At 46.2% G+C, this 12736-nt stretch overlaps 1 protein-coding gene across 1 annotated transcript in view; it reads left to right on the top strand.

Moving 5' to 3' along the window:
• grin1b (glutamate receptor, ionotropic, N-methyl D-aspartate 1b) overlaps positions 1-12736 on the top strand; it is a 65978-nt gene that overhangs the window by 29962 nt on the left and 23280 nt on the right. The window contains 9 exon segments of the mRNA XM_086257860.1: positions 2010-2184; positions 5962-6112; positions 7090-7176; positions 8199-8334; positions 8449-8576; positions 10441-10605; positions 11685-11803; positions 12267-12379; positions 12462-12610. Of these exon segments, the coding sequence (XP_086113986.1) occupies positions 2010-2184; positions 5962-6112; positions 7090-7176; positions 8199-8334; positions 8449-8576; positions 10441-10605; positions 11685-11803; positions 12267-12379; positions 12462-12610 (1223 nt within the window).

Below are 12736 nucleotides of genomic sequence, written 5' to 3'. Positions count from 1 at the left end.
TGGCGTTCCCCTCTGGCTGCTGGGTAATCGGCTCCCCGCTCTGTTGCCATGGCTTTTTGTTTCTACAGACATCCTCACCGGCCGGCCCCTGCACTCTTAAGAGACGATGCGTGGCTTTTCTGGACATCGCGTCCTCCGAGTCGCTGATGTGTCAGAAAAACGATCCATCCTTGCCTTGAAAGTGCAGCGAAACCGCACTCTGAAACGATCCACAGTGGGTTTGTCTCTGCTGCACGAGGGTGGGGGTTTCTTTTCTGGGTGGACCGTTTCAGCTCAGCAGAGATGCTAGATCGTTTCTGCTTTCCACCAGAAACAGTCAGAGGTCATATCTCTGAAACAAACAGCTTGAAGCTTTTTAGCCTTAATGAGAAAACTAAATGTTGCAGCAGCCTGACTTCCTCTTAGTAGAAAATCTCAGATCTGCAATATTTTCCTTTCACGTTATTACTTGAGGAGGAGATTTTCCTGAAACAATATCGTATAATTTGTGTGACAGAAGCATGAGTGGAAATGCTCGAGCTGTAAAACAGTGTTAGTGGTTTTAGCCCCAAACAGCAGCCGTGTCCATGTTAGCGTACAGGCTCAGTCACGGATCAAACTTGGCCGCTGCAGCGAGCCTGGGCTAGATAAAACACAAATCAGCTGCATGTAACAGCGAGGTAGATTATAACCTTCATCCTAAACTCTTCTGTGGGTGGGGCCTACACAGGATTGGGCAGAATAATGTGATCAGCTGTAACTCAAATCTCAGCGCACCCGTAATACCAGCGAGAGCATCTGCAGGCCTGCTTTATATCAGATGGTACAGGTGTTTGCATTATTGTGTCCACCCTCCTGAAACGATCCCCTGAAAAGAAACGTGTGGAGCAGCACTGCGACGTTCTGGATTTTGTTGGTGTTTTTCTTCACGGGCTCCTGTTGCACTATGAGGGAAATGTTTGTGCAGCTGCATCGGTCTGCAGGCAGCGGCGGCACAGGCACGCTTCCCCTTTAGCTTTGTTTATGGAAGAGAGGCGGACGTGTCGGGCTTCCTAATTGTGTTGCTGCCGTCAGTGCTCGTTATCATTAGAAACAGCTTCATCGGCTCAGCTCCAGCTCTGCTTTTATGTTGCACTAGAGCAGCCGCTGGCCCTCAGGTCATCATCTATCTGCAATAAGTTGTCTGTTTAAGGCTCGTGTGCTAAAAAACGTTCTCTTTTTTTGATTGGCCAGCTTCAGGAAGTCTACCAAGGTCCCTCAAGTATGCATCGTACTTAGAGGACGTGTTTATAATAAGTGAGAATATATACAGACCTGAAGCAGAGTAGTCTCAGGAATAACACAGATTATGTTCTCACACATTTGGCTCATTATTTGAAACTTGTTTCACATGAAAAGTTGAAATTATGATGTATTAGCTTTCCTGCCAAATGTTTTGAAATTTCAGCTAATTGTTAGCATAGCATTTCAAAAAAATAACAGTTTGTTAATGTTAGCGTAATGTAAGTTCCCAACAATATTAGTTAGCAATTCCATTTTAGCCAAAGGTTTTTAGTAAGGCATTTATAAAAAAAGTTTAGTAACTAACTTGATGGTTAGCTATAGTTCATTTGCGAGATGCTAACACTGTCCGTTAGCTATTACCAGTAGATTTTGGGGGATGCTAGCACTGTTAGCCACCCGTTTTGGCCCAGCTTGGAGACAGATGCAGACACTTTACGCAGCATGATGAGTTTGCGCTGAAGGAAAACACCACACACTCTTCATGACGTCTCAGTGAGGCTTTTCTGCTGAGACAAACGCTGTGATTGTCAGAGTGAACTCCCAGCATGCAGTTTGGTCGTGATGAACACTGACCTGACGTCTGAAGCCCCGAGTGTGTGTTTGAATTACACTGATGCACTGTGTAATTACATCAGCTGAATGAAAGTGTGTGCGAGTGTTTAATTAACATGTGTGTGTGAATGAGGGCAGCTTTGAGTCTGCAGCCTGTTTAACTTCCTGCTGTGTGTGCGTGTGTGTGGGCACAGGCCTGCTGGGCCTCCAGCTGATTAACGGTAAGAACGAGTCGGCGCACATCGCGGACGCCGTGGCCGTGGTGGCGCAGTCTCTGCAGGAGCTGTTTGAGAAGGAGAACATCACTGAACCTCCACGGGGCTGCGTGGGAAACACCAACATCTGGAGGACCGGGCCACTCTTTAAACGGTTAGTACCACCCACGGCTGCAGGTCAAAGATTCTGTGGTTGGTCATTAGGAGGCATGGTGCACTACACTTAGGAGATGTGCTTGTTTTTCTCGTGGGTCTCTCGCTGCCGTTCCTCCACCTTGTTTGATGCAAATGCTACGTGACGCTGTGCGTGTCCCACTTTAGCCCGTTTAGGTTGGATTATCTCAGAGCGGACTGCTGAACACAAAAGTGAGAATAAGAGGGAGGCGCTGATCTGATCTGGATTCATCTTCAAGTCTGACATAACTGGGATAATAAGTGTCTCCTCCTCTCTGTGTGACCCAATCAGTCGCTCTGAATCAGGATTGTTTATGTTGCAGCTGATGTGACCTGGTGTCGCCTCAACTTAACATACAGAGGTGGGTCGAGTATCCAAAAATTGTACTCAAGTAAGAGTAGCATTACTTTAAAATATTATTACTCAAGTAAAAGTGAAAAGTAGTCGTCAAAAAAGTTACTTGAGTAAGAGTAAAAAAGTACTTGGTGAAAAGACTACTCAAGTAGCGAGTAACTGTTTGAAATGTCAGATTTATTTTATAAATAAATGCTATCAGACAAACAAAAATAAATAAATATACAAATCTTAGTATTTTCAGCAGGAATATATGTAAAAACATCAAAATAAGGCGCAATGATTCTAATTTCCAGGTTTCAGTTTTTCCACAACATAAAGCTTTTTTCACCAATACCTGCAGTAAATAATATAAATATATAAACAGTGCAAACAATTTCCACTGACTAGATATGCTGTGAACTTTATATTCATTGTTGCTCTAAATGGCACAGCAGCCTCAGAGACAACAGAACGAGGCATCTTCAACATATGTTCATACAAGGCAGCTCAGTTTACCATAAGTTGTATGGGTGTGCATCTGTTTCTGCATATTCAGCAAAAATGTGCCCTTTCTTCACTCAGTGAGGTGATGGTTCAGCTTCAGCAGCAGTTTGCTCTCAAGGTTCTTTCTGTGAAGCTGTGACTGTTCAGCAGTGAACAGGAGTCCTGCGTGACTGAGACGTCCTTCACAAGCTCCAGATGCAGGAAGAGCTGTATTGACTTTGATCGACAGCTTCTTGATGTGAGGAACGCCATGCAACAGATCCACACCTCTGATCTCTGGTCATTATAGTGCTGTATACACTGCCAAGCTGCAGATGTTTGGCAAGAAGATTCAATCACACTGGAGATGTTTTTACTAACTCTAGTAGAAAAACAAAATCCTGTCATTCATGTCCCGCACAAACAGTTTGCAATGAATTCCAGATTAAGTTTAAAATAAGAATGCGTGTAAGGCTGAGCAGTGCTCGCCAACAGATCCTCCTGTTTGGCTGTTACTCTGGGGAAAGATGAGAAAGACTGTGATGGAAGCGTGACTGGAGCTGCGATGTAGCCTCTATAATATTTATAATGTACGAACGTGATAATTCTGTATATTGTAATAACGTGATAGTATATTATTAGAACAATATACTTTTCTATTTTTCTTTTGCCTGGGTGGCAGCTTTTCAATGTGACCTCACAAAATTATCCCGACTACAACAACCATGAAAAGAGTTGGATGGACATTGCTGCTCAATCACAGCTGTCTGGTCAATGTTTTTCATTAGTAATTTAGCAAAGTTGATGGTGTGTGTGTGTGTGTGTGTGTAAGACAGAGAGGGAGAGCGAGGGACAGATTTTGTATGATAAGCTTCATGTTATGGACGCACAGTTTGATCACTCAGGTCGCATCAGAGCATCAGGCCGTATAGTGTGAGACCTGCATCGTGACCTATGAACTTCTAACCTCTGCGATTTAATTGTACAGTTTGAGCAGGAGCTGAATAACGTGACTGAAAAAAATCGCAGTGTCTGCCCAGCTTAATGCAGACTGTTTAAATTAAACAAGCTGCTGTTTCACATAATAAACCCTGTCAGCCGCAGTGTTGCTTCTGTTTTAACAGTTAAAGCAGTAGAGACGAGCTGTTTACATGTGCGTGAAACTCTAGCGCCAGGCTAGCTGTTAGCTTATAGCTCGCGCTAGCTAACCAGCGAGCAGTTAACAGGACAGCTGAAGCTGCACAAAACACACAAACTTGTCTCTCTACAATGTAGCGCCGAAAACATGACTCGCAGCTCGAGCTCGACACATAAGACTGACATCCAGCTAACCACAGCTAAAAGATATTTAGAGAAAACTTACCGTTTCCTCAGGTTACACAGCTGAGTTGTTTCACGCTGAAAAGTTGTTGTTTTGGCTCTCACTGAAGACACTGAAGACAGAGCTGTTCATTTGTGCTGCTTTTAAGCGAAACATTCTTTGTATGTGAGGAAAATGCTGTTCATCCTCTTCAGCTCTAGCGTAGACTCTGCCATGTTTTCATGTTTCTTCTTTCCGTGTGTCCGCTACGTTGAAACGCTTGGGCCGCTCTGCCCGCCACGGTTTCAAACTGGTCATGTGACTGCATGGCCACATCTGATTGGTAAAACAGTTACCGGAAACTCCACTGGCGGCATGTTATCTAATGTGTTAAACCAGCGGTCCCAAATCCCCGGGCCTCGGATCGGTACCGGTCCGTGAGTCGTTTGGTACCGGGCCGTGAGAGTTGAGGCTCAGGTGTGAAATGTATAGTTTTCAAAGTTTTTATCGGTTTTCAGCGTTAGTTAGTTAACGATAAAAACGATAACACGGTTTTCCTGGGTCTTTTCACGTGTGTTATGTGATAGGTTTGTAGCTTGAACCTATTCGCTGGAACGTTGAAATATAAGACAATATAATCACACAGCAAGCAAGACACGAAGTAGGCAAAGTTCTTCATGTTTCTCGTGCACGGGAGAGAACCGGACAGACGCCGTTCCTTCGCTTGACCCCAGTTGCTCTCGTTCGTTCTCCCGTAACACTGTTGTTTTATTGAGGCTACATGAATATGCATAGGTTCATTAACATATGATGTCTACATACAAACAAAGAGTACCGTGTGTGTGTGTGTGTGTGTGTGTGTGTGTGTGTGTGTGTGTTACTGCTGATCAAAGGGTCCTATAACATGAAAGCACAAAAGCAAACATCCTTGGTCAGGAAGAGGGTAGCCTCCCCCTCACCCTAGATGGTTCACCCTAGATAACACGGTGAGGAAGTCCAGCATTTAAAGCACTTAGACTAGAACAGACGTAGCTACGTTAATCCTACCATAAAACAATAAGACAAGGTACGACCTCTCTCGTGCTCCCAGAGTGCTCTCTAATGCACACAAAGTTTGCAGACTATCACTACACAATTGATTATACACCTCTAAGCATATATGGTTAAATATTTCTAAGCATAAATGACAATCAACAATACAAAACCTAACATTATGAATAAATTTTCTTTTTTCGGTACCAGTACTAGTTTTATTTAGTTGTATTTATCCACGACACCTTAAAGGCCGGTCCATGAAAATATTGTTGGGCATAAACCGGTCCGTGGCGCAAAAAAGGTTGGAGACCGCTGTGTTAAACTAATTATTTTTTTAAAAGTAACGAGTCGAATTTTGCAAATGTAGCAGAGTAAAAGTACCGTTTCTTCTTCATAAATGTACTCAAGTAAAAGTAAAAAGTATCGTGCAAAAAGGTACTTTAAAAGTACTTTTTTTCAAAAACTTACTCAAGTAAATGTAACTCGTTACTACCCACCTCTGCTTACATACCTGATTTGTTTACGCATCAACACGATGATGTCACCACCAAACGTGAAAATAAAGGAGCTCTGATTCTTCTGTGCACTGATTGGCTCCGCAGGGTGCTGATGTCATCAAAGTACCCCGACGGCCTGACAGGACGTATCGAGTTTAACGACGACGGCGACCGGCGCTTCGCCACCTACAGCATCCTGAACTACCAGCAGAAACCAGGTCGCCTCGTCCAGGTTGGAGTCTTTAACGGAACACAGGTAGAGTACACCTGCTACACCTGCTGCACCAGCTGCTACACCTGTCTTTACAGCTGCTAACACATCTGCTGCACCTGTGTATACACCGTCAGTGTCACTGACGTCATACGTCACAGCAGCTCTCATTACCATCCAGTCAAACTTCCCCTTTGCTCGTGCTGCTCTCCTGTCACAATCACCCCTGACACTCGTCTCCACCTACTCCACCCTGCCTCCACTCTCTTCTTTACCTGTCTGTGAAGGGTTGACCACTACCTCTGCTCCCTATATGTCCACCTGTCCACCTGTCTCCCTCACCCTCACACCTCCACCCATCAAGCCTCTCACTGCAGATCACAGTGTCATCTGCAAACATCATAGTCCACAGAGACTCCTCCTGCCAAGCTCATCCATCAGCCTCTGTCCCCATACACCACCCTCACCGACGTCTCTTTGTCCCCATACACCAACCTCACCGATGTCTCTCTGTCCCCATACACCACCCTCACTGACGTCTCTCTGTCCCCATACACCACCCTCACTGACGTCTCTCTGTCCCCTTACACCACCCTCACCGACATCTCTCTGTCCCCATACACCACCCTCACCGACGTCTCTCGGTGAGGGTGGTGATACTCAAAATATCACACAAATAAACAGTGTTTAGTTCCAAATAAAGATCCAAGGAGGAGGAATAAGCCTGTGACAGTATAAATCTCGCATGAATCAGTGAGTGCTGCAGCTACAGTCGCTGCAGTAGTTCACTATTGATTAAATGAGATGAATGTTTAGTTCGGTGACAGGTACGACGCCAGTCAGAGCCGAGCTGCTGAGAGAAACATGGTGTAGCGAGCGAGCATCCAGGCCTCCTGCCTCTTTAAATATGAATGCATAGATGCAGTATTGATGCTGTCATTTAGTCAGCCTGTCACAGTGAGACCTGCGTGCAACAACATCACAACCTGAGTGCTCACCGTGTGTTTCTGTGTGCCCTTCAGGTTGTGATGAACCCTCAGAGGAAAATCATTTGGCCTGGAGGAGAGACGGAGAAGCCAGTCGGATACCAGATGTCGACCAGACTGAAGGTAAAACCGCAGCTCGACGCGTCTGTTCGGTTCATCGTCTCAGAAATGTGATGCCGCTCCCTTTGCAACTTTTTATGTTGGACGTTTTTGAAGACATGAGCTCTGCAGATAATGATGAGTTGTGGTTTGTTGTTGTGTTCTTCATGAATCAGGTCAGATGTTAAGCCAAGCCACAGCATGAAAAATGCCTTTTTAATCTGTTACATTTCATTTTCTGTCCTGTGAATGTTTACATTTTCTATTGATGTAAAATGTGGAGTAGGCCAAGGCTCTGTATTTGGTCCTCTGTATTTCCATTGTATATATACATGTGGGCTGTATGACTAACAACCTACACGGATATTTCAGGGTTGTATTTAAGTTTGGAGTTTGAAAAGGTTATCTAAAGACCTGGGCACACATTGAGGTGTGCCTCAGTTAACATATCACTTCCTATGCCAATAAAACTTCAAACAACCTGTCAGTCAGATTTCAAACTGCACCACTGTTATGGAGCATGATCACAGCTACGTCGTCAAACATTTATTTCTTGTAGGCGCTTAGAAAATGGGGGTATTCCTGTTCCATCAGAAAAAATATTTGGTTTCTAAATAACATATTTAGAAAACAAATATTATTGATAGAAATTTAAAATAAATCACTCCTCTTATAGAAACGTATTACAAATAAAGTCTGGGTTTAACCAAAGATTTCAAAAGAAACTATGGCAAGTTTTCAGGAAACACTAGAATTAAACACAGAATAGTATCAGAGGAAGCACAAGTTGCAGGGCACAGTTAAACCTTTTATAGATGTGTTTTTGCAACATGACTAAGACCTGTCGAATGTCTACATTCAAATATGTAAAACTGAATGAGCTTTGTGGACCTTTAAGCCGTCACAACTGAGGTTTGTACAAACGATGAACTACGGCTTGGATGGGTGGGCTGTAATAACATTTATGCCACGATGACGAGCGTCAGCGTCTCCCAGATCGTTTGGATCAGTCCACGTCTCTGAGTGTTCGCTGTTTGTGTGCTCAGATCGTGACGATTCATCAGGAGCCATTTGTTTACGTGAAGCCAACGAAAAGCGACGGGACGTGTAAAGAGGAGTACACCGTCAATGGAGTCCTGATCAAGAAGGTGATCTGTACTGGACCCAACGGGACCATACCAGGTACGCTAACACGCCATCCTCCCAGACCCGATTTGTCCCGTTTTCTGTGCGTGTGTTTGTGCACCGTATATATAAAGTTGAATGACTGAAATGAGGCTGTGTTTATGTGTCCAGGTCAGCCCATCGTCCCGCAGTGTTGCTATGGTTTCTGCATCGACCTGCTCATCAAGCTGGCCATGAGTATGAACTTCACCTATGAGGTTCACCTGGTGGCTGATGGGAAGTTTGGCACGCAGGAGCGAGTAAGTGTCACATGACTCTGTTCGCTGTCACTGCAGCAGGTCCGACTGCTGTTCTGGTTTTGGAGATGACGAACGTCCTCCTGTTTGGACGTGTTGTCCTTCTGCTTTACATGAAAGACTGTATATCAAAGATGGACAACTTAATTGTTTAGTGTTTCCGTCTTTTTGGAGCTCGATGTGACGATGACGGGGGGTCTGACAGAGAGACTGAGCACACTGCACATTCATAGACTCAGTGTGTAGCCCCGCCCTCGATGCTTCCTCCTCCTTCCTCACTCTGATGACATCATCTCCAAATTGAACATTCAGACCTGAGAGCAGCGACTTCGGCTCACTGAGCTCAGATCAGCCGAGCAGGAAGCTCCTTGTCTCACAGACTTGTATTCATAACCAGAAGAGGCGCCCCCTGCTGGCCAGCTCCAGGATATAAAAACACATTAAAAATAACATTTTAAACAAAAAGGCTACATCCATCTTTTACATACAGTCTGTGAGTGTACCTGTACACCTGTTTGAATATTTGTGTGTGTCACATCAGCCTGAATAACTTCCAGGGGAAAGTTCAGCTCTCTGCTGTAATCAGAGTATCCTGATCCTGTAATCCTGTGAGGGATGACGGTCAGGCTCTTTGCAGCTGACTGTGCTCCGTCCCTCAGGTGGATCTGAGGCGTGGAGCTCAGGTGAGCAGACTGACGATGATGAAGGCGATGAAGGACGTGTGATCTGTGCCAGCACGTTTGCAGGTCGGAGGTTACATTAGATACTGAAACACATTAAAACAAATTTCCATCCAGCTGCAGGCTGATGTTCGCAGGAGCGACGTCACGCACCAAAACAGCTTAGTTACAAACAGCTGTTCTGTTTACGTGGCAACAGTAACATGGCTGCTGAGGTGAGCTGTCCCAGCAGGCTGTGATTTAGCAGGTGTAGGTGATGGTCAGCTGACAGCATAAGCTCCACCCTCTCATCCAAATATGGTCCCTTCTGGAAACTAAAAAACAACATGGCGACAGCGGAGGCTCTGGCCATCTTTCATATACAGTCTGTGGAGTAGTAGTGGCGCGTTGAGGAGAATTTCTGTGTGTGGATGTTGTTCTTGGCTCTGATTGGCTGTGTCATCAGTGAGCTGGAGTAATGTGATTACAGTTCATTCTCAAAAGTAAACGGACGGTCTCTGCTTACGTGTGGTTATCTGCGGCCTGATGATGTCATCGCCATCTCGCTCTCTCTGACCTGCTTACCGATTTATCCCCATCGGCAGCTCGTCGCCCAGGCTTGTTGCCATGGCGACCACCGCTCCGTCCCTGACTCCGACCTTGCCGGAGACGAGAGACATTTATTCATCTCTCTCTCTGCTGCTCGCTCTCCTTCATCGCCTCCTCTGTGCTCTGGATCCCCCCCTTCCTCCCCCCCTCCTCTTCCTCCTCTCTCGTCTCTTCACAGATTATTCACGCCTGAAATCTGCTTTATGTTCCACGTATACCCAGCTCCTGAAGGATGATGTTTCCTGTTTAGTCGATCACATGAAAGCATCTTGTTCTCCTTCATGTTTTATTCAATCTGAGCTCAGCCTTTAAAAATGCAGCCGCTTCAGACAAATCTGATCCTCCTTTATTATTTAAAGCCAGAAACTTCAAACCTGCCAATCAGGGATTCGCTGTGCTCCTCCCAGCGGATTGGCTCATCAGTAATCAATAATGTGATCAGGCTGGAGCTGCTGAGCACACCTCACAGTGTTTGTTGCAGCTGATGTGGGTTTGCAGATATTTAACCCTTTAACCTGCTGCAGTGAGGTCATGAATGAACGATGTAAAAGGAACTCAAACCTTCATTAACAGAGCTCCGCCCTCCCTCCCTCCCGCAGGTGAACAACAGCAACAAGAAGGAGTGGAACGGGATGATGGGGGAGCTGCTGGGAGGCCTTGCCGACATGATCGTCGCCCCGCTCACCATCAACAACGAGCGCGCTCAGTACATCGAGTTCTCCAAACCCTTCAAATACCAGGGGCTCACCATCCTCGTCAAGAAGGTGAGCGAGCGAGGAAGTGCAAACCACGATGAAGGTTCATGATGTGACGCTGTCACGACACAACAAAGCGGTGATGCTCAGCCTGAGCCAGCGTGAGAGCAGCAGAGAACCGAGGTTACGTTTCGTCACAGGGAAACGGCGATGTTGTGCAGTCCATGTTAGTTAAACAGTTCTGGTGTTCATGCACACGAGCTTGTGGTGCTGTCCCTACGGCATCCCTCACCCAGGCTCAACTGACCAATCACATGACTGTGATGTCATAGCCCAGGAGAGATAGCGAAAAAGACACAAATACCTTTGTCTTCTAGAAGAAATCGTAAGCGATTAATTCAGGCAAAGCTATTATCGCGTTAGGTTTGCGGTTAGCCACGTTTCACTTTGCTGGTGATGCTTTTAAATAGTGTTAGCTAACTTCTTGGCTAATGCTAACTGAATGATCCGACAATGTGATTGGCAAGTTGTGATGTAAGCGACACCGACATGGAGATAACAGAGCACGTCACTTTCACAGGCTCTTGGGAGCCCCTGCTAGTGTGGGGGGGTCATCAGCCGCTCAGCCTGCAGACACCTGGGGCCAGGTGAAGATGGAGGACGAGGGACAAACTGTTGTCAGCAAAGTTCGTGTTGAGGAGTCGTACTCGCTCCCGTCTCCGGACTTGTTGGGCATGTGGCTGAAAGCTCAGTGCTGATTGTTACTGTGAGAGAAGCTGAAGTGAAGTGAGTGATGATTGGCTGAAGCGAGGAGGTGCTGCATGGACATTTGTGAAAGCAGAGCTGTAGGCCCCGCCCATCAGCGTGCGAACTACCCAGGTTTCTCGTTCTCACGCTGCGAGCCAAGCCAGACAAAACTTTAATTAGTTCATTCATTAAAAATAATCTTCATCAGTAAGAGAGCAGCTCAAAGAGTCTGGAACAGATTAAGACACATGAACATTAAAGGTAATGGTGACCAATCAGGAAGGAGCTGGCTTTAAGGAGGCGGAGCTAAAAGAGTTCAAACAGCTGATAAAAGATTCCTGCTCCAAACTGTCTCAGATAATGTTGGAAATAAAACTAATGACGTGTGTGTGTGTTCACAGGAAATCCCTCGCAGCACTCTGGACTCGTTCATGCAGCCGTTCCAGAGCACGCTGTGGCTGTTAGTCGGTCTGTCGGTCCATGTGGTGGCAGTGATGCTTTACCTACTAGACCGGTTCAGGTAAACCAACACCACGCCTCAGACCACGCCCCCGCCCTCCAAGGAGTCACTCAGCTGTAGACTCATGTTTTAAAACAGCAGCAGAAATCCCAAACTCCACAAAACGAGTTATTAGCTCATCCACGTGTTCGGTCGCACGTTCAAGCCCCTGGTCACAGGGGTGAGACGGTAAAAATGGCGTATTGGCTTTCAACAAAAACAGCCATTCCTAATGAGCGCTCCATTTGGTCTGTTACCGCACGTGAAACGTACATACACGGGACGGGTGTAGGCGGGGTTACATTACGACGGTGGGCGGGGCTTGAGAGCAGCCGTACAGAAGAATGACAACGAGGGTTTTTTTCCCAGTCTGTGCCCAGGGAGACACTTAAAGTCCTATCCTGATTTTGTCAAAGGTCAAAATCAGGATAGGACTTTTACCTGTGATGTAGCTGTGAAGTCTAACACAGCTGTGTGTGTGCAGCCCGTTCGGAAGGTTCAAAGTGAACAGCGAAGAAGAAGAGGAAGACGCCCTCACCCTGTCCTCGGCCATGTGGTTCTCGTGGGGAGTGCTGCTGAACTCTGGGATAGGAGAAGGTAAGAGGATGCTGAAGGTAAAGCCGGTGGCGAGACGCTGCTACCTGCTGACGGCACTGCTTCCTGTCTGCTCTGCGTGCAGGAGCTCCCAGGAGTTTCTCGGCCAGGATTCTGGGTATGGTGTGGGCAGGGTTCGCCATGATCATCGTAGCTTCATACACTGCCAACCTGGCAGCCTTCCTGGTGCTGGACCGGCCTGAGGAGCGCATCACTGGCATCAACGACCCCAGGGTGAGGATGCACTACGTCATCTTCACAGGAAGAGGTGGTAGTTAAAAGGATGCTATCTGTGTCTGATGCAGCATTCAGGGTCCTTATAAAGAGTCTGTAAAGTTAAAGCCTTCAGTCTCCTGAGAC

The sequence above is a fragment of the Aulonocara sp. 'chitande type north' Nkhata Bay genome, linkage group LG12, assembly GCF_057382095.1.
Source record: "Aulonocara sp. 'chitande type north' Nkhata Bay isolate Kocher_YH1m ecotype deep benthic linkage group LG12, A_spYH_male_GT1.1, whole genome shotgun sequence".
Taxonomy (NCBI): Eukaryota; Metazoa; Chordata; class Actinopteri; order Cichliformes; family Cichlidae; genus Aulonocara; species Aulonocara sp. 'chitande type north' Nkhata Bay.
This window is presented reverse-complemented; position numbering and strand designations above follow the sequence as displayed.